At 37.1% G+C, this 25,668-nt stretch overlaps 1 protein-coding gene across 3 annotated transcripts in view; it reads right to left on the bottom strand.

Moving 5' to 3' along the window:
- Window positions 1-25,668, bottom strand: part of NOX4 (NADPH oxidase 4) — a 181,996-nt gene that overhangs the window by 26,742 nt on the left and 129,586 nt on the right. For all 3 annotated transcript variants that reach the window (XM_049889568.1, XM_049889570.1, XM_049889571.1), the window contains 2 exons: window positions 14,541-14,622; window positions 734-853 (listed from right to left, as the gene is read on the bottom strand). In XM_049889568.1, the coding sequence (XP_049745525.1) occupies window positions 734-853; window positions 14,541-14,622 (202 nt within the window). The remainder of the gene's footprint in view (window positions 1-733; window positions 854-14,540; window positions 14,623-25,668) is intronic.

Raw genomic sequence — 25,668 nt, 5'->3', positions numbered from 1 at the left:
CAGAAAAGCCTTCACTGACCACATTTCCACAGGAACCCCAGTTCTTTATTTCCAAATCCTATTAATCTGTCTTCTTTTCATGACAGTTCTAATCATCCTCTGAATTTTTATATTTATGAATTGTTTATTTATTTTTTACAGGCCCCACTGAAAGCAAGTTTCTTAAGTACACAGACTCTGTTTTGTTCATTTCTGTATTCCCAGTATCTATAAGACCAATGGAAACCCTGGTGGCGTAGTGGTTAAGTGCTACAGCTGCTAACCAAGAGGTTGCAGTTCAAGTCCACCAGCCGTTCCTTGGAAACTCTATGGGGCAGTTCTCCTCTGTTCTATATGGTTGCTATGAGTCGGAATTGACTCAATGACAGTGGGTGTATAAGACCAACTGGTCCTCAGGAGAAGCTAAAAAACATCTGATAATTGAATGAATGAGTAGTACCCCTTAGCACTGATGAGAAGGTAGAGAAATGGACAGTAGGGAATGATTTTAGTAGAAGGAAAAGAGAAGAATGGACAATCCTGATACTGACATATTTTATAAGACAGCTTAGTGGGGGCAATAAAGCACATGCTGAGAATAACTGAATTATCCCCCTCATCAATCAGTAAATGGAATACCTCAAACAATGAGTAGAAGAATTCTGTAAGCAATTATTCCATACTTCAAAAGACAGACCTCTTAAATGTTCACAGTTCTCTATCTGGACTAATAAAATGGATCAAAATGACATACAGCAGAGTGTTGAGTATTGATGCAAATGGGGTTACTCCAATGCCTCCAGCCACGCAGAGGCTAACCTCATAGTTCAGTGATTCTTCAAATGGACTTCCAAATGGACCATCGATGTATAGCCTGTAGATAAGGCAGATGAAGTTAGAGAAAACAAAATAAGGCAAATCGATTTTATATAATATGGAATAAACATGCTGAATCTAAAGCTTTATTTCTGGGCTTCATGATAGCTCAAGTTTTATTTCATTGCCTCTCATAGTTTTGAGCCTAAGGGAATAAAGAATGTTGTTTATGAAACGTCAGTATTAAAACAAGTTCATATGCTTCTAAGTAGGTCCTTTTTTGGAGGAAAACATTAATTAAAAATGTGGAGAAATATAAATAGGGCCATGTGGAATAAGCTAAGGACAAATTCAAGTTCTTACATTACTATATTTGACTAAATTATTAACTGCTTTGGTGTGTCTAAATTCAATCAACAATGTTCCTATTGACTGCAAAGTCAATGGCAGAAATACTTACCAAACATTTACTATGTACCTGCAAAAAATAATAGGAGACAAAAATCTAATGCTGTTACTCTTCTTGCCCTAGTTAGGTTTTTAAGAATAGAAGCAGCTGGAGAACAATTTCAAAGGAAACTGGCATCATATCAAAAGTGTGTGTGGGGGGGAGGGGGAGGTTTGTTTAGAATGCATTAAATGTATATTAACGGTGGTGGGATACTTCATAAAAAGATAGCAAGAATGGTTGCACAACTTGAAGGATATCACCAGTGTTACTAAAGTGGACATGTAGAAACTGATGAAATAGCTTATGTTTTGTGTGTACATCACTATAACAAAACGTGTGTGTGTATGTGTGCATTGTGTGTGTGACCCTTCTTAGCTACAGCAGAAATTGCTAATTGTTCACTTAATATCTATTCTCAGATTCTTTCTTAGTAACACAGCATTACTTTTATTCAGGGAAGCAAAGTGGCCAGCCAAAATATGTTTCCCAGAACCACTTACACTTACGCGTGACTATGTTCTGGCCAAGGTGGTGGTGGTGGAAGTGTTATTATAACAACAAGGACGGCTCCTTAAAAGTTGTCTCAGTTGGACGCTGGCCTTCCTTTCCCTCTCCTTTTCCCCTTTCCTCCTCCCTCCTAGTGCCTGTAACATTGACTTTATGATCTAAATCGTTATCTTCAATAAATGGAGAGTTACCATACCCTCTGTGGACTGCCTTGCTCCAGATTTCTTTACATAAGAGCAAAAATAAACATTTATATAAGACGCTTCCATTTAAAATTATTTTTCTATTATATATATATAAAAAAAAAAACTATTCTAAAAAAATAATAACTGTCCTAAAAAGTGCATTTTATAGTCAGACTTAACTATATTCATGGAGTATACATGTCTTTTATGGTTAGGAGCCATTGCGGCAGTAAATAAGATTAGGCATCTATGGGCCTTAAATTAACAGTTAAATGCTTAGTAAATGTTCCCAGTTGTGACCGAATTGATTCCTACTAATGGCACCCTATGTGTGTCAGAGTAAAACTGTAGGGTTTTCAATTTCTGTGACCTTTTGGAAGCAGATCAACAGGTCTTTCTTCTGTGGTGCCTCTGGATGTGTTCAAACTGCCAGCCTTTTGGTTAATAAACAAGTGCCTAACCAATTGTGCCACCCAGGGACTTTAAATGTTAGTTAAATGAATTAATAAATGTGCATTTCCTTGAGCTCTGAGCTCTACGGCATGTAGACTCTATTATTGCCATTATATCATTTCCTGTCCTTCCTGAGTACTCAGTAGACCAGACTTGCAGGCTTCTTGCGGTTACTATGGACCATATGACTAATCTGACCACTGGACTATGAGTGCAAGCAATACTTGGCACTTCTGGAATGAGCCAGGGAAGTCATTTCCCTTCCATGGGACCTAAAAGACATGAGTTGAACCAGAAGACAGATGCAGACTGAATCCTTGAATTACCACTTAGTGGAAGCTGCCCTGGGGAGTCACAAGGCCCATGGAAGTCACTGCATGGGCAAGAGATAAACCTGTCTTGTGATGATTTGTCACTCATATTTCAGAGTTAATTAGTTCTGCAGCAGAACTTAGACCAACGTGGACATTACATACTTGGGAACTGAAGGGAAACTTGCAAGACTGCTGCTTTATAAAAAAAAAATATGAGATCTACTAGAAAAGCTACAATTTTTTTTTTCTACACCCCAAGGAACAATAACTAATGTTTAAATGCCTAACACAGTGTCCCGAATAGAGCAGAAATTCCAGAAACCTTAATAAGATTCAAAAACTTGTTGCCATCAAATCAATTTCAACTCATAGTGACCCCATAGGACAGAGTAGAAGGGCCCTATGGGGTTTTCAAGGAGTAGCTGGTAGATTCCAACTTTTGGTTAGCAGCCTGGCTCTTAACCAGTATGCCACCAGGGCTCCCCATGATAAAATTATATACTAACAAATACACTTAAATCTTATCAGATCCACTTAATTAACATTTTACAGTTTAATTACACAACAAACATGCACTATGAGCCAACTATTTGTAAGATGCTATTTTGGGTACTAGGGCCTCAAAGATAAAAATGACACTATACCTACCCTGAAGAAATTTTTGTATCTTCATGTGAAAACCACACTAAGTGGGCTTGGAGGATGAAAGAAACACAAAACACTAAAACACACTGATCTTTGTAAGAATAAGGCGCTTCAAAAAAATTAAAAATAGTGGTGAAGTTAGCAACTTATTTTAAAATACCTTTTTAAAGAGCAGAATTTAGGATAGGATTCTGCTTTGTGCTTGTCTAAAGATGTGTATGATAGCTTCTAAAAAAACATTTCCACTGAAGAGAAAAAAAAAAACCCATTGCCATTGAGTGAATTCTGACTCATAGTGACCCTACAGCACAGGGTAGACCTGCCTTACAGGGTTTCCAAGGAGCACCTGGTGGATTCGAACTGCCGACCTTTTGGTTAGCAGTCGTAGCTCTTAGCCACTATGCCATGAGGGTTTCCAATGAGAAAAAGGACACCCTTAAAACAAGGCTATTAGTGGAAAATATATGAAAGTTAATGAGATTAATATTTTGGATTCTTGATAGAAATTTCAAAATATCAGTGACTTAAAAACAACCTATGTGAATTGATTCCGCCACTTCTCACCAAATAAGCAAATCTAGAACATAAACATTCAGCAATATTAGTATTAAAAACAAAATGACAACAGCAACAAAAAATATTTAAATGCAAAACAAGATTCTTGCAAATCTCTACAACTATTTTAGAGTCCATTAGATCTAATACGAGCTTCTCTTAATTAGTGATTCATTTATTAATTTACTCAACAAATATTTTTATGCACCTGCAATGTGCCAGGGATTGTTCTAAGTGTGTGTTCTCGTGGGTCTTCAGTTCTAATGGGGGAGGGAGTAGCCTGTAAATAAAGGTATTTTTAAAAAGTATATAACACCAGGCAGTGAGAATTACTTTTAAAAATAGGTGACGCATAACAATTGCTGAAGCTTGGTGATTTTGGACATGGAGTTTTATTATACTGATCTATTTAAAATATCTCTTCTGCCCTCAACAATTTTGGTGATGACCACTTCTTTACTCATGACTGGTTCCCAAAAGATAGACACAAGGACATTTTATTTGTAAAGGATAAGGAAGGAATAATGTAAAACACCCCATTCCAACTTGTCTTCTTTCCAACTTCCATAGCAACAAATCCTGTCCCCTGTCCCCTCCCCCCCAAGCCATGCAGCTATTCTTCAGTGTTTCTGAATAACTTTGGAATAGAAGACAAGAATTCAACTCATGGTTCTAGTCACTTACTAGGGATGGTATTATGGACAAGTTATTTATCCTCTCTAAATCTGATTTCCTGCATCTATAAAATGGTTGACCAGATATGATAGCACAGAAGCAGCCTGCTAAAAATTGTAGAAAACCCAGTGCCATTGACTCGATTCTGACTCATAGTGGCCCTATAGGCCAGAGTAGAACTGCTCCATAGAGTTTCCAAGGAGCGCCTGGCAGATTCAAACTGCCGACCTTCTAGTTAGCAGCCATAGCACTTAATCACTACGCCACCAGGGTTTCCAAAAATTGTAGAAGACCACACAAATGTCAGAAATGCTTTTTGTTAATAGCATCGATGAGTGCCTACAGTGCAATATTGGGCTGTCCTAGACAACCAGCATCCAGATAAGAACTAGACTAACATTACTGTGACGTGAGAAATACAGAAGGGAATCTGATTTGCAGAAACTTAGAGAAGCAGCTGTTTTCTCATTTGAAATGCTTTTGTTTTGCACAAGGTAAGACAGAATTTTGTGAGGAAGCATGAAGAAGGAAGGTACTAGTAATTGGTTACTTCACAATCCCTGGGTTTTTGAGGGAGGCAGAAAAAGGAACTGCTTAAAACAATTTTCACATATTTAATCTGGTTCACATGCAAAATATGTTGCCTTTTATTTACAAGCAGTGGTTTTCCACCTATTTTAGCAGGTGACCTTTAAAAGAATGCTGTTACGACTATCATTACACAGGTAGTCCCTGACTTACAGCTCCTTCCTTAATCGGTTCTGACGTTAAGTCGAATACCTCTTTTTTACTGTTAAATATTATTGCCTTTTATTATCAGCATTTTTATAGATCTGATCTTCAAACACCTGTAAGTGACCACCTGAGAATGATAATATCAGCAAATTACATGCTGCAACACTGTATGTAGTACATATTACTAATGGTAAAATGTAAACAAAATTAAAAAAGACAGTCTAAAGTGGGGTTTGTCCTGCTCGAATAAGTCATAAGCAGGGGACTACCTGTTGACGTGCTGAGGCCACAGAAATGAAAGGAGGCTATTCAAAGTTTTGCAATCATACAGTGAAGATGAAACCAAACACATTTTTAAACGTTCACTGATGACTAATTAAAAGATCTTTTTTTTTTTTTATGAAGGACTGTGGGTCTAAGAGAGTTCTAAGGAAAGGAGGGATCCTTTTCTCTGCCTCACTCAAAAATATACAGATATTTTTTGAAATTTAAGTTTTTCCTCTTGAAATTGAGTTCATTCATATTTTTTTTAATTGATTTAATCGTTTTAATGAGTAAGACTGATGGATTGTCAGATCAGGTATATCAGATGTCTTTCTTCAGTGGCGAAATGCATCAGCTACAATATTAATTCAGTTTCCCACCACCTCTCCCTTAACATCCTGCTATCATTTAAAAACAAGTAATGACAAGTGTTTGAGGTAGGCACAGTATTTTTACCATTTAACAAATGAGAATCTTGAGACTATAAGAAATACTATGACTAGTTTGAAGCTCCACACCTCCTAAGTAGGCTACTAGGGTGGGTTAGAGGAGGAGGTATCAGGAGGAGCAAAAGGTGAGGGGAGAAGTAAACAAGGCTAAGTCCTTAAAGAGCCCTGTAAGGTTGTACATCTCAGTCACAGGTCTAAGCACATCTTCTTGACCAAGCAAGAAATGGGTGTGAAACACATGGTATCACACATATGGGGTCTTTTTCAAAAACCGTTTCCTCTGCCTGCCTGGAAAATCCAACTCAATTCCTCATAGTCTCTTTGCCACCCTAATCACACCCTTCTCCTCACCCCTCCTCCACATATCAATCTTGCTTGATAGACTTTTTTTTTCATTCTTTTAAAAATAAGAAAATTCAGTTCTAATGTCCTCTCTTCCATAAAGCCTTCCCTGACCGTTCCTAGGTACTCTTCCAATGCACTCCCATAATATACTGGGCATATCAATTACTTCATATTTGTAGTTTTAACAGGTCTGTCTCACCCACTAATTCTAAGTCCCATGAAAGAATTCTTCTTCTATATCTGCATTCACCGTGTCTAATACCTGCAAAGGTACTTTTTGTTACATACTAAATAAAAAAAAAGTCCCCGTGGAGTCGATTCCGATTCATAGCTACCCTGTAGGACAGAGTAGAACTGCCCCCCTGCCCAGTTTCCAAAGAGCACCTGGTGGATTCGAACTGCTGACCTTTTGGTTAGTAGCCTTAGCACTTAATCACAATGCAACCAGGGTTTCCTTTTGTTATATATAGCTAAATGAAAACACACCAGATAAAGCTTTTAGGACAGTATCTGGACACAGTAAGCATTTGATAATACTAAATATTATATTGCTATCTAATTAATATAATCTAATAATACCTAATTGATATTACCTAATATCTAAAGCTTATAATTCACTTCCGTTTAATTTGATGTAAATGTACATTTTTGGAAAATCATTTGGTTTTCTTATCCTTATGACTAGCTCTTACTTTAAATAGTTCTTCTAATAAATTTTTTTTTTTTTCCAAAAAATATCTGAGGCCCTTACCTCAGAAACCTAAAATGAGACAGAATAACAATACATGCTCTTACCTGAACATTTAAGAATTCAAGCGAGGGCCTGTACTAAAAGTTCTGCACGTATCTTCACTTCTAGTCTCGAAAAACTTTCACAAGGAAGTGTAATCTCCGTTATTCTAGGGTGGGACCTAAAACTCAAAAATGTTAAGTAATGTTCTCAAGGCCACACTTCTATGAAGTTGAAAGACTGTTACTAAATTTCTTGTATGTCTGACTCCAAAGCTCATTTTCCTAATAATCACATATTAATCATTACAACCAATTATCAGTTATTTTTGATAAGGATACTAAAAGCCAAAAAAAAATCTGAAAAGGACACATTGTGTCAAGAAACCTTCGCTGAACAATCCTGCTTTGTAGGCTGGAAGGGTTCTGGCCATCTGTCATCTAACAATTCTTTCTTCTTCCAGGAAAAGGAAGAATGTGAATAACTATTCTCCAGGAGAGGATAGTATTGCAGTTTTAGACCATTCCCTTCCCAGGAGATAATCATACCAGTAAAACAACAAGAAAAAAGGAGGGTACAAAAGTCTGAGATGGTCTTCAGGATCTTTCTTTCTGGCTCTAATGGTTCTCAAGTTGAAGAGTGCATCAGAATCACCTGGAGGGCTCATTAGCATAGAGTGGTGGGTCCCATCCCTGTATTTCCGATTCAGTAGATCTACTGTAAAGTCCAAGAATTTGTATTTCTAGAAATAGTCAGGTGATAATGATTTTCCAGGTAAAACACGCAAGGAGATAGAAAATGAGGTGGTGTGCAATGTAATTTTAAATACTTTCAATATTTCACCTTAGGAAGGTGGGATTTGAGCAAAGACTTGCTGGAATGAGGTGGTAGAGGTCCTCATTGCTAGGGCTTTAAAAACAATTTAAGGAAAGAAAGCTTGGCAGCCCAGGACTAAGGAATTCCTGTAATTAAAGTGTGACTATTTTTTTTTATTACCTCATACTACCTCATGCATACAATAAAAACAACAGTGTTGGAAAAACCACTTTGATTGATATTTGTCTCTTAGAGTGCTGAGTCATTAAATAAGGCCCTTATAAACAAAAGTCATTCTCTTTCTTCAATGAGAAAGAACCTTTAGCAAGGAATTCCTGTAAAATATGCACACTGCAAAACTATACTACTATAACCATTAAAAAATGATAAATTTAATGTAGGACAGGCTTTTAACTGTTGTTTTAATGTTCTTTTTACCTAAATTGTTTCTGAATACATAGTTTAACTCTGATAAAATCTCACTCTTCCAAAGCTGAGAATATTGGTGAGGAGCTACACATCTCTTAAGTAAAAGGGGAGTGGGTTAGTTTTTAATTCAAAGATGTTAAGATGGGATTTTAAGATTTTTAGCGAAGGATGAACTTTGGGCCACTTTCCTTCTTAAGTGACAGACTTAATTTCTCTATAATGTATAGGTCTTACCACATTGCTATAATTCCTCCATTACACTCTGTGGAGTCTACTTTTTCACACTGAACTCAAGGTCCCTGAAGCTATAGACCATGTTCTAATCATTTTTGTATTCTCAGTAATTATGACTGTTTCTGGTATACAGTAATTGCTCAATAAATATTTGTTGAATGGCTGGAAGGATGGATGGATAGATGAATAAAAGGAAATATAGAAGAGTTCAGTATACTTTGGAGGCAAACAGAACTGGGTTTGAGACTCAGCTTTACCAGTTACTAGCCATGTGATTTTAGGCAAATTACTTGTTATGTTCTAAATCTCAGTCTTATGACTAAAATTGGAACAACAGGACTTAACTCTTATGAAATGGTAAGGACTGAATTAAACAATGCATTTTAAGTTGAATGGTTTAACTACTTAAGTTGATCTTTGTCCTTGTTTCCTGAGAAATTACACTAACCCCTTGAAATTTTCTGAGTAATTGAAGTGCTTTTGTTATTTACAGGCCTCCAGACCACATACGAGGGTTTATGTTAATGAGGTGATGAGGGGGGCAGTGCTAGCTAGGACATAAAGACCACCAGATGATATCAGCCCAACCTGGGGGTTGGGGGACAGATTCAATCAATCATGACTATGTAATGAGGCCCCGACACAGAAGCTCTACGAGCTTCCTGGTTGGTAAAAGACACTGCTTCATGTGGGAGGGTAGCACATCCTTTGAAACATGGATGCTCAGCATTGTGAACCCTTTCAAATCTCACCCTAAGCACCTCTTCATTTGTATCCTTTTGCTATAATTAAAACTGTAATTATAAGCATAGTGCTTTCATGAGTTCTGTGAGTAGTTCTAGTGAATTATCAAACGCAAGGGAGTAGTAGGAGCCAGCAGGTCAGAAGTGAGGAAGGCTGGGGAGCCTTGAGCTTAAGGTTGGTATCCTGAGGGGGTAGAAGGGACCCCCAAATTTATGACTGGTATGCGATGTCTTGGGCAGACATGGAAGTCTGGGGGACTATGTCCTTTACTTGTGATCTGCTGGGCAGTCAGGGTCAGAGGAAAAAATGCTGCACGTGTCGCTGATGTCAGAACCAAACTGGAGTTGAACAGGTCAGTACAAATGCACATTGTGTAAGTCTTGGCATGTAGAAAGTCTTCACTGAGTGATAATTTTTATATCAGGTGATATGTATATTATAGAAATGGAGAATAAACAAAAATTACTGAAGAGGGAGTAAGGGTCTCTAGAAGAAAAGTTCAAAAAAAAATTTGGGAAAAGAAAGGAAGGTAAGCTGGACAATGGGAAAAATCTCAGCAAGTCAGATGAGGCTTTGCAGTTTAAGGGTATCACTCAACATCACCATCTGAAGCCATTTTTAAGCAGTCCAGTGGAAATGACATTGGGTTGGGATCTGCTTTTATTCTCTAAACAATCGAGGTTGTTCTTTGGTGTTGAAATAAGCCAAACAAGAACAGCTCTGAACTTTGTCAGAAATAATATCCCTCTCTCTAAACAGTTCTGACATTAGACAGCCCAGGGAACCAAATAAACATATGCTTACCTTTTATTCCTGTATTTTTACAATATTTATATGTACAAACCTTCCAGAGCCATTGGGTCATGTTTTGCTGGTCTAACTGCCAAAGTGGATGCATGTCACTGGTGAGTAAAATGATGCCAAATGTCCTCAACTATTTTACATATCCAAGGAGCATTGACAAAGATAAGGAATACTATAGTTACCCTCTAGTCTAAATACATTATAAACCTAAACCTTCAGAGTTAATGACAATGTTACCAGCTAAGGAATGAGCAACAAAACTTAAGTTCCTGTATCTCCATTCCTTTTCTTAATCTATGAATTAACAACATGAGTTTTGTATTAAAAGTACATTCCTTTTTTTTTTCCACTCCTCTGTTTCTCTTTCTGACAACTGTTACACGTATTTATGCTCTGAGAATTTTCATGGAGCAGTCTTTGTAATTACATTCTGATGACAGTAGATGTACCTGGCTTCGGCAACGGGTCTAAATGCAAGTTCCTGGATGTAACAGGATGATTAATGAACATTACTATTTTTAGATCACTATCCTCCAGCTTCATACAGGTAACTCAAACACACACACGAACCCATACACATTTCAGAAACTGGACAGTCATTTTCTTCTTCATGGATGTTTCCCCCAGATAAAGACAAACTTTCACACTTTTCCATATTTCATTATTTGTTAGGTTTCCCTTGCTAACAAGATTTTTAGAATTATAGGGACACTCAAGACCCAGCCAAAATTCTAAATTACCACAGTGCATTAATCAGACTACATGAACCAATGTACAGTGAGTCAGACTTAAAGATGGCTGGCGGGCTATGCTACACTCTGTCAATATTACTGAGACGCTACATGCAATAGGACAATCAACTTGCTTTTTCTCCTTTATTTTAGTTTTGGAAACATGTCTCTCACTAATAGTCTATATCTAATGAATCAGCCAAACAACCAGGCCAATGAGGGAAAAATCTCAATGTATATACATATAATAGATTGTGAACAAAATAAACAAATTCCAATTGTTTGACTAAATGTTCAGGTTTTTGGAAGTTTTTCTGTGTCACAAAATTACAAATGCATTTGCTTTCAATTATCTACAATAACAAACAAAGCATCATTGTAAATAAAACCATGGATAATACAAAATTATTTTAAATTGGGTCTTGATACCCACAAATTCCTATTCACCCATATTTATTAATTTGCTTTTACCACAACTCCCTCCATTCCTACCCCAATACCTTCTTTACATGGCCAGAGTCTCTGGCCCTTCACCCTTCCCTGGCCTAAATCAATACTCCTAAAGCACAGCACAAATACACAGGTTTTTATTATTCTGTCTCTGTCTCACTCTCAGCTCCTAAATTCTGCTGCCAAACTAGACATTAAATGAGTAATAGGAAGATGGAAGTACTTAATATTCCATAATTTAAGTAAACTGTATATGATCCAGAATTGGTTATATAAATATTATTCAGATTCCAAAATCTTTCATTAGCTTTTAAATATGATCCCATTTGATAGTTTGGAAAGCTGCAGCACATAAAGATATTGAGTGATCATCAAAGCAGTGCCTCACATTAACATCTAACAATAAGTTAGAAATACTGAGTAAATAATACTTCCCTAGATGTTAATAGGGGCAAGTTGACAAAAGTATCCTGATATAAGTGCTATCCTTCCAGATCAATGAACAATCTATTTTCCTAAGGAGTTCAGAAACTTGCAACTGTCATTAATTCTACACTCAATTTTAAATGAATAATAATAATACCCAAGTCGATTCCAGCTTATAGAGGCCCTATAGGACAGGGCAGAACTGCCCCACAGGGATTCCAAGGAGTAGCTGTTGGATTTGAACTGCTGACCTTTTGGTTAGCAGCCAAGCTCTTAACCACTGTGCCAACAAGGCTCCAATAAATACTAGCAGCTAAAATGGAGTATTTACTATGCGCCAAGCATAGTTCTAAATATTTTTTATTACTTCATTTTATCTCACAACAATTCTCAGAATGATACGTATTCTTATTATCCCCCTTTAACACAAGTGGTAACTGAGGCACAGCAGTGTTATGTTGTTCCAGGCCATAGAGTCAGTTAGTAAGACAGTCTGCTTCAGGCTTAACTGCTATAATACGTTGTGTGGTGTTATCAATGACACCCTTTTTTCTTCTAATTCACCAACCAAAACCAAACCCAGTGCTGTCGAGTTGATTCCGACTCATAGTGACCCTAAAGGACAGAGTAGAACTGCCCCATAGAGTTTCCAAGGAGCACCTGGCAGATTCAAACTGCTGACCCTTTGGTTTGCAGCCGTAGCACTTAACCACTACGCCACCAGGGATTCCTTTTAATTCACAGGTGTCAAAAAAAAATTTGCACCTCCAGTTAGACACTGAAGAATGATTATCACGTGCTATTTCTCTTAAAGATTGGAAAGGGTCACATCACCATCAAAAAATGTAATCTTAGATGAAGAAGGAAGAATGTAAATCAACACAAGTCAGGAAATTTAGGAAGTAGCTGTAAACAGATTACCAGCTGAGAAACCACTGTGGGTCTCCTTTTGAAGCAAAGGCTTCAGGCAGACAGTAAGCCTAAGAGGCAGAAACACAGGCATCATTGGCCTCTGTAAACAACAGCTGTGGGCAAAAATACTAAGAGTCATGCACCAATCTCTTCGGGCATATCCATGCTCCCTGTCAGGATGAACCTGAAGGGCAATGTATGCATGTGAGGGTGTACAGGTGCATATATACTTCTGCGTGTGTTGTAAGACATCAGAAGGTTGTTACTAAAGATTTAAACCGGATTAATACCTGTCCCTAGAGAAGGGCATCATGCTTGGTAAGATAGAGGGTCAGTGAAAAAGAAGAAGACCCTCAATGAGATGGATTGAAACAGTGGCTGCAACAATGGGCTCAAACATTACAATGATTGTGAGGATGGCACAGGACTGATAAGTGTTTCGTTCTGTTGTACATAGGGTCACTGTGAGTCGAAACTAACTGGATGGCACCTAACAACAAGAATACCTGAAACAAGAACAGGCAATATAATTAGAGCTTTATATCTATGTATTGCCATCAGAGTTAAGTATTATCAAAGCTAAGTGCTATATAGTATTGAATTGTATCCCCCCAAAATATGTATTGTAAATCCTAATTTCTGTGACTGTGGCTATAATTCCAACTGAGAATGGGTTGTCTTTGTTATGTTAATGAGGAAGGATAAGTGCTGGGTGTGTCTTGAGCCAATTGCTTACAAGACAAAAGGAGCAGATTAAGCAAACAAAGGTGGGGGAATATAGATGCCAAGTCATATGGAGATCGCCAAGGAACCAGGAAACAGAAGCTGAAGAGACAAGGTCCTCTAGACTCTAGAGCTGGTGCCCTGAATTCAGAGTTCTAGACTCCTAAACTGTGAGAAAATAAATTTGTTTGTTAAAACCATCCACTTGTGGTGTTTCTATTATAGCAGCACTAGATAACTGAGACACTAATATTAAAACAAAAATTAATCTCAGAAAATTAAGTTCAATTATTTCAATACATTTGACATAATGGTTAGTTTTGAAGAAATACATGCAAACCAAGGTCTAATTCTTTATCATAGTAACCTTTTCCTTTTCAATATCAGTATTAGTTTATTCATTCTCCAGCTTCTTGCATACTAGTCAATAAAGAAAATCAGACACTCATAAAGCAAAGATTCACAAGATTCCACAGAAAGGATCAATATACCAGCATCAATCTTTAGAGAAAACCCAGTGCTGTCGAGGAGACACAAAATAAAAGCCTGGTATGTTCTTATCCACTGGGACAATAAAGGTATATTCTTTCAGTCGCTTGTGGCACTAAGAGAAGGAAAGGTCTATCCCAGTTACCAAAGAGTCAGAAGGGTTTGTGCCCCCCTCCCCCGTATCGACATGGTAAAGAAGAATATATAAAAATCATTAAAATCTTACTTACTGTATTTTTACACAAATAATGCATGCCTTCTATGTGCCTGCCCCCCTATTCCTAAGTGTGCTATGCGAATTTTTTATTATACCAACACGTAAAAAAAATTGGCATAGCAGAGCTTATGTAAATAACTTGTGGGGGGAGGGGGCGGTTGGCAAACAAACGTAGAAGGTGCATGTCATTTGCATAAAAATACAGTAGCATGTGGTCATTTTAAAGAGCACTTATCACAATATGAATTAATTAATGGATTTAAAGAAAGCATGAAACCAGATATGAAGAGTACGAAACGTTTTTTTTTTTTTTTTGCAGGAGATGTCCCTGTTGGTTAAGTTAAGTTGTTCAAGCTTTTTCTGAAATTCTAACAATGAATAAATTTTGTCTTTGCCCTCCTTGATCTCTCCCTGCACAATGCCTGTTCCCTTCTGAATACTAAGTGAACTCCTATTGCTTACTTGGGATAATTCCTAGATTGAATGAAGGGCAGAATTTCAGAGTCTTGACTAGGTGAAGGAAGTAGTAAATCTCGGAATCGTTCTGTCAAAAGAAAAATAAACATCAAGCTGTGGAAAAATAAGTCATGAAAATAATTTCAACGTAGAATTTTTACCTATTATTTTATTTCATTAACCATATTGACTGCATATCTTTATTATAAATTTATCCACCATTTTGTATATATCTTTTTCTAGTAAAAAAAAAATCCAAATTCTGCAAATACGAAAATACCAAATATTCATTAGTATAAACTCAGGATCTTATAATTGAAAGGTTAGACATGTATAACCAATAAACATACGAAGAGGTGCACAACCTCATTAGTAATCTGGGAAATGCAAAATGAAAACTTCACACAATTACATAGGATTTACATTAGGTGTCATTCAACTAATAGAAATTAGTCTGAGAAGATCAAGTGTTAGAGAGGATGTGGATCAATATAAGCTCTACATTGTTGGTGGGAGTACAAATTGGTACATTAGCTTTGGAAAACAAACTGGAATTACCTTTTAAGTTTAATCTTTGCATACCCTATGACTCAACATTTCTATTCCCAGGCATAAACCCTACAGGAACTTTGACATATATCTTATAAAGCAAGTAAGAGGGTGTTCCTAGCAGCACTGTACATAACAACATAAATGGAAACTATCTGAAATATTACACTGAAATGGAACTGAATGACTTCAGTTACACATAGAAACATGGTGATCGTATTAATATAATGTGTAACAGAAAAAAAAAACAGTATATAACATAGAGCAAAATATTATTTTATTCAGTTAAAAAGCAACTAAATTAAGAAATGCATTGTTTAGGTATGTTATACATAAAACAAAGTAAAGAAATGGGAAAAAAAGAATAATACATATAACTCTCCATAATGATTACCTTTTGGAAGGCGTTAGGAATGAAATGGGAGAGAAGCAAAAAGGTAGGTGTAAGTAATTGTTAAGTTTCCTATGTATTACTTATAGTATTATAAATAAGCGAATAAATGAATGAGGGCCACGAAGAGTCCCATGATGACAGTAGACCATGAATAACAAGGTGATTAATTACATTCTGTGCAAATGAGATCCATAATGAAGGAAAGAAGGGAGGGAGAAAAGCTGGCCTAAAGGACAGGGGGGAAATGAAAGGGGAAGAAGGTGGGGGCGTCAGAGGGAGGAAGGACCCTCAGTTCTCTCCTGGATATACGTATACAGCATAGCTATCTCTACTGTACAGAGCAATCTACCACTCTAGTAACAATCCTATATTTTCAGGGTTAGATGTTGATTACCTCTAGAGTCAGGCCTATGAGAAGGCTTCCTTGATTCCTTTCTTGTTACTCTTTCCTCCTTCACCTACCAATCTGGAATAGGTGGTCCTACTGTATTCACCTAGTATACTCTACACTTGCACTTTCACAAAATTTATCACATTATGTCTTTATATGTATTTGTCTATGCACTCCCTCCCTCTCCTTCTAGTAAATGGGTATGGTACCCCTGGGATACAGAATTTTACCTGATAACATATTCAGGTGCTAAATATTTGTTCACAGAATAGCATCAGTTTCCATTTGTATTGGATACAGAAAACTGTTTGCCAACTCTTAAAGAAAACAACTGGGCATATACCAACCTCGAAAAGCAAGGGAGCCCACACTCAGCTGCAACAGAATCACACTACCAGGATAAGACAGGTTGCAAAGATAAAACTCCGGGCTGCAAGAATTTCATCACTAACTGAAGGTGAGCAATTTCCATGTTTTACTGGAAATCTACTTGATGACAATCCTCATTTTTCCAGTTACTGTATGTTAAATCATTTGTGAGCACCATGGTTGCAAAGCATGACTGAGAAACAGGATGTGGATTTTACTTATTTTCATACTTATTAAAAAAAAACACTGAATCAAAGATTCTTAACTGCCCTCCATTTTACCTTTTTTTAAAAAGGAGTCCTCGTAGTGCAGTGGGTAAGCACTTGGCTGCAAAGCAACGGGTCAGCAGTTTAGACCCACCTGTCATTCCCTGGGAGAAAGATGTGGCAAGAGGCTTCCACAAAGATTACAGCCTTGGAAGCTTTATGGAGCAGTTCTATTCTCTCCTACCAAGCCACTATGAGTTAAAATTGACTCAATGGCAGCAGGTTTGATTTTGACATATTCTAAATTTTGTTTTCACCAACACTCACAGTTCTTACAATACACTTGGGGTGGAACTAAGAAGATCCAGAAATAGAGATGGCTATATTCTGGAGTTCACAGATTCAAAAAAGTACCATTTTCTTTTCTCCTTTAAGTTCCTCTAGTCTTTTAATACCTATAGCATCGCTATGAGTCGGAATCGACTTGATGGCAGTGAGGTTTATAGAGTCTTTAATTTGAGCTCATATTAAAAAAAATATATATATATTATTGACGGGCATACTGTTAATTTTAATCAACAAGGTAAACATTTTTCCAATGAAATGCTTAGTAAGTTCATCTGATGGTATACGGCCCTTGCTTTTCATTCTTCTTCCCACTGTATGTAGCATCTCATCATATACTAGTGATTTGCAGTGTTTTTCCTTTTTTTTTTTTTTTTTAGGGTTTATCCTTTTTCAAGGTTTTTTTTTCCCCATTTAGGCCTTTTTCCAGCAATGGTCTTGAAAAATAAAACCAAAACCCAATAGTAAACAATAACTTTACATATCAAGTAAAGAATTTTTTGATCAAATGTGTATATTGGATATGATATTCATTGGTACAAAAAGTATAAAGTTTTAACTGAATAAGCTTGTTTAAAAGCAAACAAAAAATCAGAATTTTTAATGCAATCATTACATAATGCATCGATTTCTCAGTGATAGCTTTTTTTCCTGGTCATATAATCACAAAGGACATTTGACTGTAAAGCTGGAAGAAAATCTCACTATAGTCAAAAGATTTTAAAAAATCAGCAAAAGCCACATAAAACAGATCACTTATAACACTTCTAAGGCTACTCGAACTAAGAAATCTATAACTAATACTCCTACATCTGAAGCATCCTTTAATCAGAAGCACAACATCGTAAAAGCAAAGAATACCAAGCTGTCGTGACTGTCAAGAAATAAAAAGTTCATATAAAAACAAACAGAAAGTATATGCAGAACTTTTAAATTATGTCTTTGTTAGGTTTACATTTTTATCCTTATATCCATAACTTCATAAATGTGAACAACTAATTCCACCACGTTAAAGTATATTGATTACTTTTTCTTTATGGGAATAAAAAATAAATAAAATGTATCCTTAGAAAAATCCAAGCAAATGAAAATTATTTATAATTTTTACATTAGTCTCTGTTTAGATTTCTACCTAAACCCATTGCCATTGAGTCAATTCCAACTCACGGTGGCCTTACCTCTTACAGAACAGAACTGCTCCACAGGGTTTTTTTTTTTTTTTTTTTGGCTGTAATCTTTACAGAAGCAAATTGCCAGACTTTTCTTCCCAGGCACTTCTGGGTGGGTTCAAAATGCCAACCTTTAGCCTAGTAGCTGAGAGCAAACCATTTGTGCCACTCAAATATTTATGTAGCATCTCATTCTTTATCTTGTGTTGGAAAAAAATACCTAAAAGTAAATTGATGTTCCCTTTGTTAAGTAACAAAAATTTTAAAATGTTACCTCTTCTCTTGCAGCAAAATATCAAACCAGATGACCTTGTGCTTTCTCAGTAGACCCAGACTTATATGCAGAACTTTTAAGCTGGCTAATATTTTTTAAGTAAATGGCCCAGTTATCCAAATACTAGAGCTCAGTCCTTTCACAAGGCTTCTTAGAACAAGTTATTAAAACTACTGAAAAGAACCAAAGGATTTTTTGCAATGTGACATTGCCATGAGCTGACTCATGTGGTAAAGTCTGAACATGATTTTCCACCAGTAGGAGAGATATCTTAATTATCTCAAGATTTTGGAGACTTTTACCCGCTTTTCCATTCTCTCATTCAATCAAAAAAATGATTCTGAGGCTACCAGACCTGGATGACATACTAAGCACGATTACATTAATTTGGGTTCTTTGGACACTCAATGTGAGAAAATATGCTTCATTATTTAAAAATAAAGATGAGAAAAATAAAATATTCTTTCTAGTTATAATTCAAGGGCTTTTTTTTTTTTTTTTGGTACATTTACTATGATGTAAGTTCTTTCTTTATTTTTCCCTTTCTGGAAAATGGTCAGTGTATATAATTCTCCCAAATAATGGAAGTATACCAAATGCAGTAAGAATCTGCATAACTACCCCAGCTACCACATAGCCAGGTAATTAAAAACCTAAAACCAAACCTGTAACCTTTTTTAACCTGTAATTATGTACATATTCTAGTCATGGTCCCTTCCCCAAATATACAGTCCCACCTATGACAGTGACAAATTGACCTGCTACCAATCATGATTCTGTGATGATTTTCTTTGTCCTCTATAGTATACGGTAGACACAATGACTGTGATTCAGTGGATTCCTTAGGCCTCTGTACTGAGCAAATGCTGAGACTCCCTCATTTGAATGACTGTCTTTGTCTTGGCTTAATAAGAATCTTTTATGATTTAAAAAAAAAAATTTGCATAACTACAAAAAATTAGCATATAGATATATTCTTGGGATGAGAAGAAAATAAAATTTTCTCCCTAGAAAACACAAAAGAAGAAAGGAGGAAGGTAGGAAGCAGGAAAGCAGGAAGGAAAAGATGGAAGGAGGGAGGGAGGGAAGAGAGACACAGAGAATGAGAGAAAAAAGAAAGATAAAGAGGAAAGGAAAGAGGAAAAAAAGAAAATAAATGGGGGGAAAAAAGCAATGCTGACAAATGCTACTCTTTTATAACTAAAAGTCCTTTGTATCTCGAGATGTGATCACCCCACCTAAATAGTGGCCTCGACAACAACCTAAGGAAGTGCTTTCTTTACTGGAGGGATACTGTCAAGGTCTTACCAACTCCAAATCATTGCTTGCTTCCTGGCAATCCTCCCTCGCCATATCTGCCTCCCCACTGTATCCAACAATTGACGCCTTTGAATTATGGTGTTGGCAAAGAATAATGAATATATCATGGACTGCCAGAGGAGTGAACAAAACTGTCTTGGAAGAAGTACAGCCAGAATGCTACTCAGAAGCAAGGATGGTGAGGTTTGTCTCCCATACTTCAGATAAGTTATCAGGAGGGACAAGTCCCTAGAGAAGGACATCATGTTTGGTAAAGTAGAGGGTCACTGAAAAAGAGAAAGACCCTCAATGAGATGGACTGACACAGTGGCTGCAACAATAGGCTCAAGTATAACAACGATTGTGAGGACGGCACAGGGCCAGGCAGTGTTTCATTCTGTTGTACATAGGATCATTACGAGTCAAAACCAACTCAACGGCAGCTAATTACAACAACAACGTAGTCCCTATATGAAAAATGAATATTTTAACTAATTTGATTATTAGACTGTCGGGGCAAAGAAAGAAAATTTGATAAAACTTCTTTAAAGAGTTAGAATATTGTCCCCCCCACAAAAAACAAAAACTGAGGGGTTCTTTGCATTTACTAATAGATACAAAATTTTTCTTCATTCTCTTAATGCTCATATTACACTTAATATGCCAGTTTTATTTTTTTCTCAAAAAGTACTGTAACAAAATCCTTAAACCCCATTAAAGACTTAATCCTAGTTAACAAAAAAAGGCCAATATAATGTAACATAATATTGGACATTATAGAACAAATTTTGCAAGGAATTAGACATTTCCCTTATAACTTAGTATTAAAACAAAATCAACCAGATGATTATGCCATAACATATATATTGGTGTTGGTATTATTTTACATTTCTTTTGCCATAAAGACAGGATTATCTCATAATATGAGAAGTATTATAAACAAGTATGCTCGATAAAGGAACATACCTTTATTTAGTTAGAGTTTGTAATACTTAAAAGCAACAGGTTACAACAGAAAGGACACTGAATTGGTTTTCAGAAAGCATGAGTCTTTGATCTCCTTTTGCCCCTATTCTTAATTCCTTTTTCAACTGACCCACCAAACCAACCAATTCCATTGCCATCAATTCCGACTCATAGAGACCTCATTGGATTTCCACAGCTGTAAATCTTTATGGAAGCAGACTGCCACATCTTCATCCTGCGGAGCCACTGGTGTTTCCAAACCACCAACCTTTCTGTTTGCAGTTGAGTGCTTTAACCACTGTGCCACCAGGGCTCCATTATCAACCGACAAATGAGTCAGATGAGTTCAATGATCTTTAAGCCATCTTTCAACTTTAAGCTTCTTAAGGAACATATGCTTAGGGAAAGGGAGGGAATTTTGTCAAAGCCAACGATGGATAGGGTGTCCATACGTTCTTGATTTGCCTGGGACAGTTCTAGTTTATGCTTGCTGTCCTGGTTTCCTGATCCACGTAGTATTTATCCCATATTTTCATCTTTTAATTAAACATTACTAGCAAAATAAGCTTGGGATCTAGAGAAAAAAGAAAAACAAACGATTTGCCATGGAGACGGTTCCGGCCTATGGCAACCCCATATGTGCCAGAGTAGAACTGTAATCCATATGGTTTTCAATGGCTGATTTTTCAGAAGTAGATCACCAAGGCTTTCTTCCAAGGTGCCTCTGTGTGCATGTGAACTGCCAGCCCTTTAATTAGCAGCTGAGCTAACCACTGCACCACTCAGGGACCCTGATACACAGACCAAAACCCAAACCCACTGCCTTCAAGCCAATTTCAACTCATAGCAACCCTATAGGACAGAGTAGAACTGCCCCAGAGCGTTTCCAAGACTGTAAATCTTTATGGAAGCAGATTGCCACATCTTTCTCCTACGGAGTGGCTAGTGGGTTTGAACCGCAGACCTTCTGGTTACCAATTGAGCACTTTAATCACTGTACCACCAGGGCTCCCTTGATATATAGACACACACTCCCAATTTTCATTCATGGAAGGACCTGTTTCCCAGGTGTGGAGAGTGCAGTCTGCAGGCAGCTTCCAACTATCAGCTTTTTCAGGGTCTGCCCAGTTGCAGACAGTTGTCTGGCAGAGGTAATGCCTTTCCTAGAAAAGCTCACACTCAGTGACTGAGCAAGGGAGGAGCAGTTCAGTCCTACACAGCCCTACAGTCTGGCTGAGAGTTCCTCCCTGGTCGGCAGAGGCTTTCTTGGGTGCACATGGCTGTTCAACTTCTTCCTCTGTCCAGTCCCACTTCACTCCCCCTTCCCTTAACAGGTATTGATCCCTAATAAGCATTTTACATTCACAAATTCCTTCCCCATGCCAGCTTCTGGCAAACTCAACCTGCAACAGATAGACTTGATAGGCCTTTACTTTGTACTTAAGAGCGTCTACAATAGTCGCAGAGGCCGGCTTGATAGGCCTCTACTTTGAACTTAGTTTCTGCCGTGGTCTCATCTACTATTTGATGCACATGTATGTGGTTAAGTCGGAGTAAAGATCAGCAATAATATATCTCTTTTTGAAACCTTTTCCAGATATATTATAACCAACACCTCCCCTCTAAGTATACATGCTTATTGTTAAAATGTAGGGATCTCAGGCACATGTACTTAGGACAAGTAACACCATCCAGCCAGGGGTGATAACAGGAGAAATAAGCAAGTGCCCCTGGTGAACACTTGGTGTACCAGCCACTTGTGCCATGCCCTGGGGTGCAACTCATGAGATACACAAAGTCATCAAGCCTTTAGGTGGTGTGATGAGTGGAAATACAGAAAATTATAATTTAGGTTGATATGAAAAATGTATAGGAAATAGAGGTTAAATATAAGTATACATAGTTGCCTGAACACTTGTTATACTGGTTTTGTCCCTTATTATAAGGTGAAATAAACCAGTCCAACAGCAATAAGCCAAAAAAAAAAAAAAAAAAAAGGTTTATGCTTAATAAAACAGTAAATACTAAATTTCATTTTCTTTTTCAAGGACGTTGATGATGAACATGTAACTTGAACAAAATGTTCTTCAATATTTGCTATCCACTCTGGTCGACAAAATGATTTCACGTGAAAACGCTCAAAAACTTTGCTGCAGATAAATCATCTACTTCAAAAACTATTCATTATTTTATGAAAACTATATCCAACAATGACGGCTCAACACATAAAATGTACAGAAGGTAAAATAGGTAGCCAAGATAAAGAATATATGCCCTCTCCTCACTTATCGACATGGCTAGGTTCCAAAGACCAGGTTCTTATGCGAAATCGGCATTATGTGAAAATAGAGGATGAGCACATCAGATCACAAAATGGAGGATGAATACATCCTTACATACCTGCCAAATTATATCATTACATAACTGCCAAGCCACTGAGAATCATGGCCCAGCAAAATACACACAAACTTAACCATCAAATTCAGTGTTACTCTTGCCTTGCACCTCCGCATTCATTACTGTCAGACGTACGTTGTTAAGCGCAAAATAGTCCGATAGAAGATTTTTTTTACTATTGCCGTAAATGTGAAATGTCAGAAAACAACATAATCAATAAGTGAGGAGAAAGTGTATATAACTTGAGTATAACTGGGATCCAGATGGCCTCTCTGTGCATAATGTCAAGTTAAAGATTAGCTACTCATCAAAATAAAAAAAAAAAAAAAGCAATTCTAATTTTACAGGCTTACTTAAAAACCATTCATCGGTGGGAAGATGGGTAAGAGTGAGTAAAGAGTACATTCTAAGTTCACATTTTAACCTGTCCCAGCACTTCTTCTCCCACAGGCTGTTTATCTTAGCATTCTCTGTTGGAAGGCCGCCTTTTCCCCAGAAAGTCTCAACTTAGGAAGGAGCTGTGCCTCTTTCATTTCTCCTTTTTTTCTCCTATCCTTGTCCCTACCCTCAATTCTCTGTTCTTCTTCTTCTTCTTCTTTTTTTTTTTTTTAATAAAACTCAATCTCTTCCAATGAAAACCCCCTTTTCCTGCTTCTCTATTTAGTCCTTTTCTGCTCATCCTCTTGACTGGGCATCACAAAACCCAGTAATCGTTCCCAAAGACACCCATCTCTTTAGAAGGTGGACTGGAGGGAAGGAACTAAGCTGGTAAAGTCAATGTTCTGGTTTGTGGGGTATATGCTAGAGGTGAAGTCTGTGAACACTTACCTTTTAACAGCTTTTATACAAGTATAAAAGAATGGTGTTTAACTACTGAAATCAAAGAATATTGGTATAGGTGAAGAAGTAAATTTAAGACTAGCAACAAAATGAAACATAGCTTAAGGCTCCTTTCTACCTGAAAGTGCAAAATATCAAGAGTAAATTATACACACACACAAAATAAAAAAGGGAGAAAAAGGAGATTATACAGGTAAGAGAATTTCTGAGTATGTTTATTCTAATCATGCACTCTGGAATTGGGCAAAAAAACATGGGATAAACTCAAGGACCCATGGGACCTATAGTGACACAGACTCAAGCCAAAACTCTATTAATCAACCATAAGCCCCCAGTGTTACAGTAGTCATGTTTTGATTCCTCAAAATAGCGTCAGCTTAGAGACAATGTTCAGTTCCCAAAAAGTTGAATATTTCTCTTTCTCCAATGCACAGTAATACAAGCAAATGGCTGAGGTCCCTTTGGGAAAGGCTAAAAGAATGATTTTACAGTTAAATTTCTGACATGTAGAAGGGTCATTATTCAAGGGGATCTGGATACCATCATTAAAGGGGCTCAGAATCTATGAATTGGCTCAAGACAGAAAACTGGATGAAGGGCTGTAATTCTCTATTGAGATGATTCAGACCATTAATCCTAGAGTTTTCTTTTAATGTATATAAGTCAAGTAAGACTTCACTAAGTTGTCCATCTATTTTAGCACTAAGAACACCATGGTCAACTAGTCAAAATCAAAGAACTCTACAGGTCAATCCATTCTGATTACTGTTCCAGCCACGCTTCCCATTATGGTAATCACATCCACACTGACTCTTTAAGTGCTACCACTTGGCCCCTGCCTCTCTGGGGAATCATCCCCACAACTTCAAGGAGCCCAATTCAATGATAGCCTCTCTTTGTCACTCTGAGCCAAACAAACATCTCAGAGCCTTTCAAGTATTCTGGAATGCCCATCAATAACGTATGCCTAAAAATCTTGGTGAAAGTCTCCCTGGGAAATTACTTAGGGAGTTGATCACCAAAAACCAAATGCATTGCTGTTGAGTAGATTCCGACTCATAGTGACCCTATAAGGCAGAGTAGAACTTCCCCATAGGGTTTCCAAGGCTGTAATCTTTAAGTAAGCAGACTGCTAGATCTTTCTCCTAAGGAGCAGTTGGTGGGTTTGAACTGCCAACCTTTTGGTTGGCAGCCAAGTGCTTCTTAACCACAGGGCTCAAGTAATAAATTCACCACAGCATTCTAATCTCTCTAAGGCATGAATAACTTCATCTACGATATACCTAGGAAGTCTATCAGCTTATACACCAAAGAGTAAAGGATTTGAGATTAAAGGAGGGGAGGGAAAAGGTGTTCACTTTTTATTTAATCTATATCTTAGATTGTATGAATTTTAACAATTTTTTTTATCTATATCTTAGATTGTATGAATTTTAACAATGCTATCTAAAAATAGTAATTTTTAAAAAGAGTAGATGTAGGTTGTGGATGAAGAGTAGTTGACCACACTCCCCACATTACAGCTTTTGTACTGCTGTCCACTGTCCCACTTCCTGAGGAAGATACAACACTGATGCAGAAACACATACACACACATGCTTTCTAAAAGAGAAGGTACAACATTAATTTTTCCCATAGCACTTAGGAAGTACTATTTACATATATTTCCCTGAATGATTCAAATGGTTCATGTGCTTGCTTGCTAACAGAAAGGTTGGAAGTTTGAGTCTACCCAGAGATGCCTGGGAGGAAGGCCTGGTGATCTACTTCCAAAAAGTCAGCCGTTGAAAACCCTACGAAAGCACAGTTCTGTTCTGACACACATGGGCTTGTCATGAGTTGGAATCAGCCTTGTGACAATTAGTGTATTATTATGTAAACATATACACATAAAATAATGTACATCTAAAAAATTATTTTTTCAGAAAGCATTTA

This window comes from Elephas maximus, chromosome 7 (assembly GCF_024166365.1).
Source record: "Elephas maximus indicus isolate mEleMax1 chromosome 7, mEleMax1 primary haplotype, whole genome shotgun sequence".
Lineage (NCBI taxonomy): Eukaryota > Metazoa > Chordata > Mammalia > Proboscidea > Elephantidae > Elephas > Elephas maximus.
This window is presented reverse-complemented; position numbering and strand designations above follow the sequence as displayed.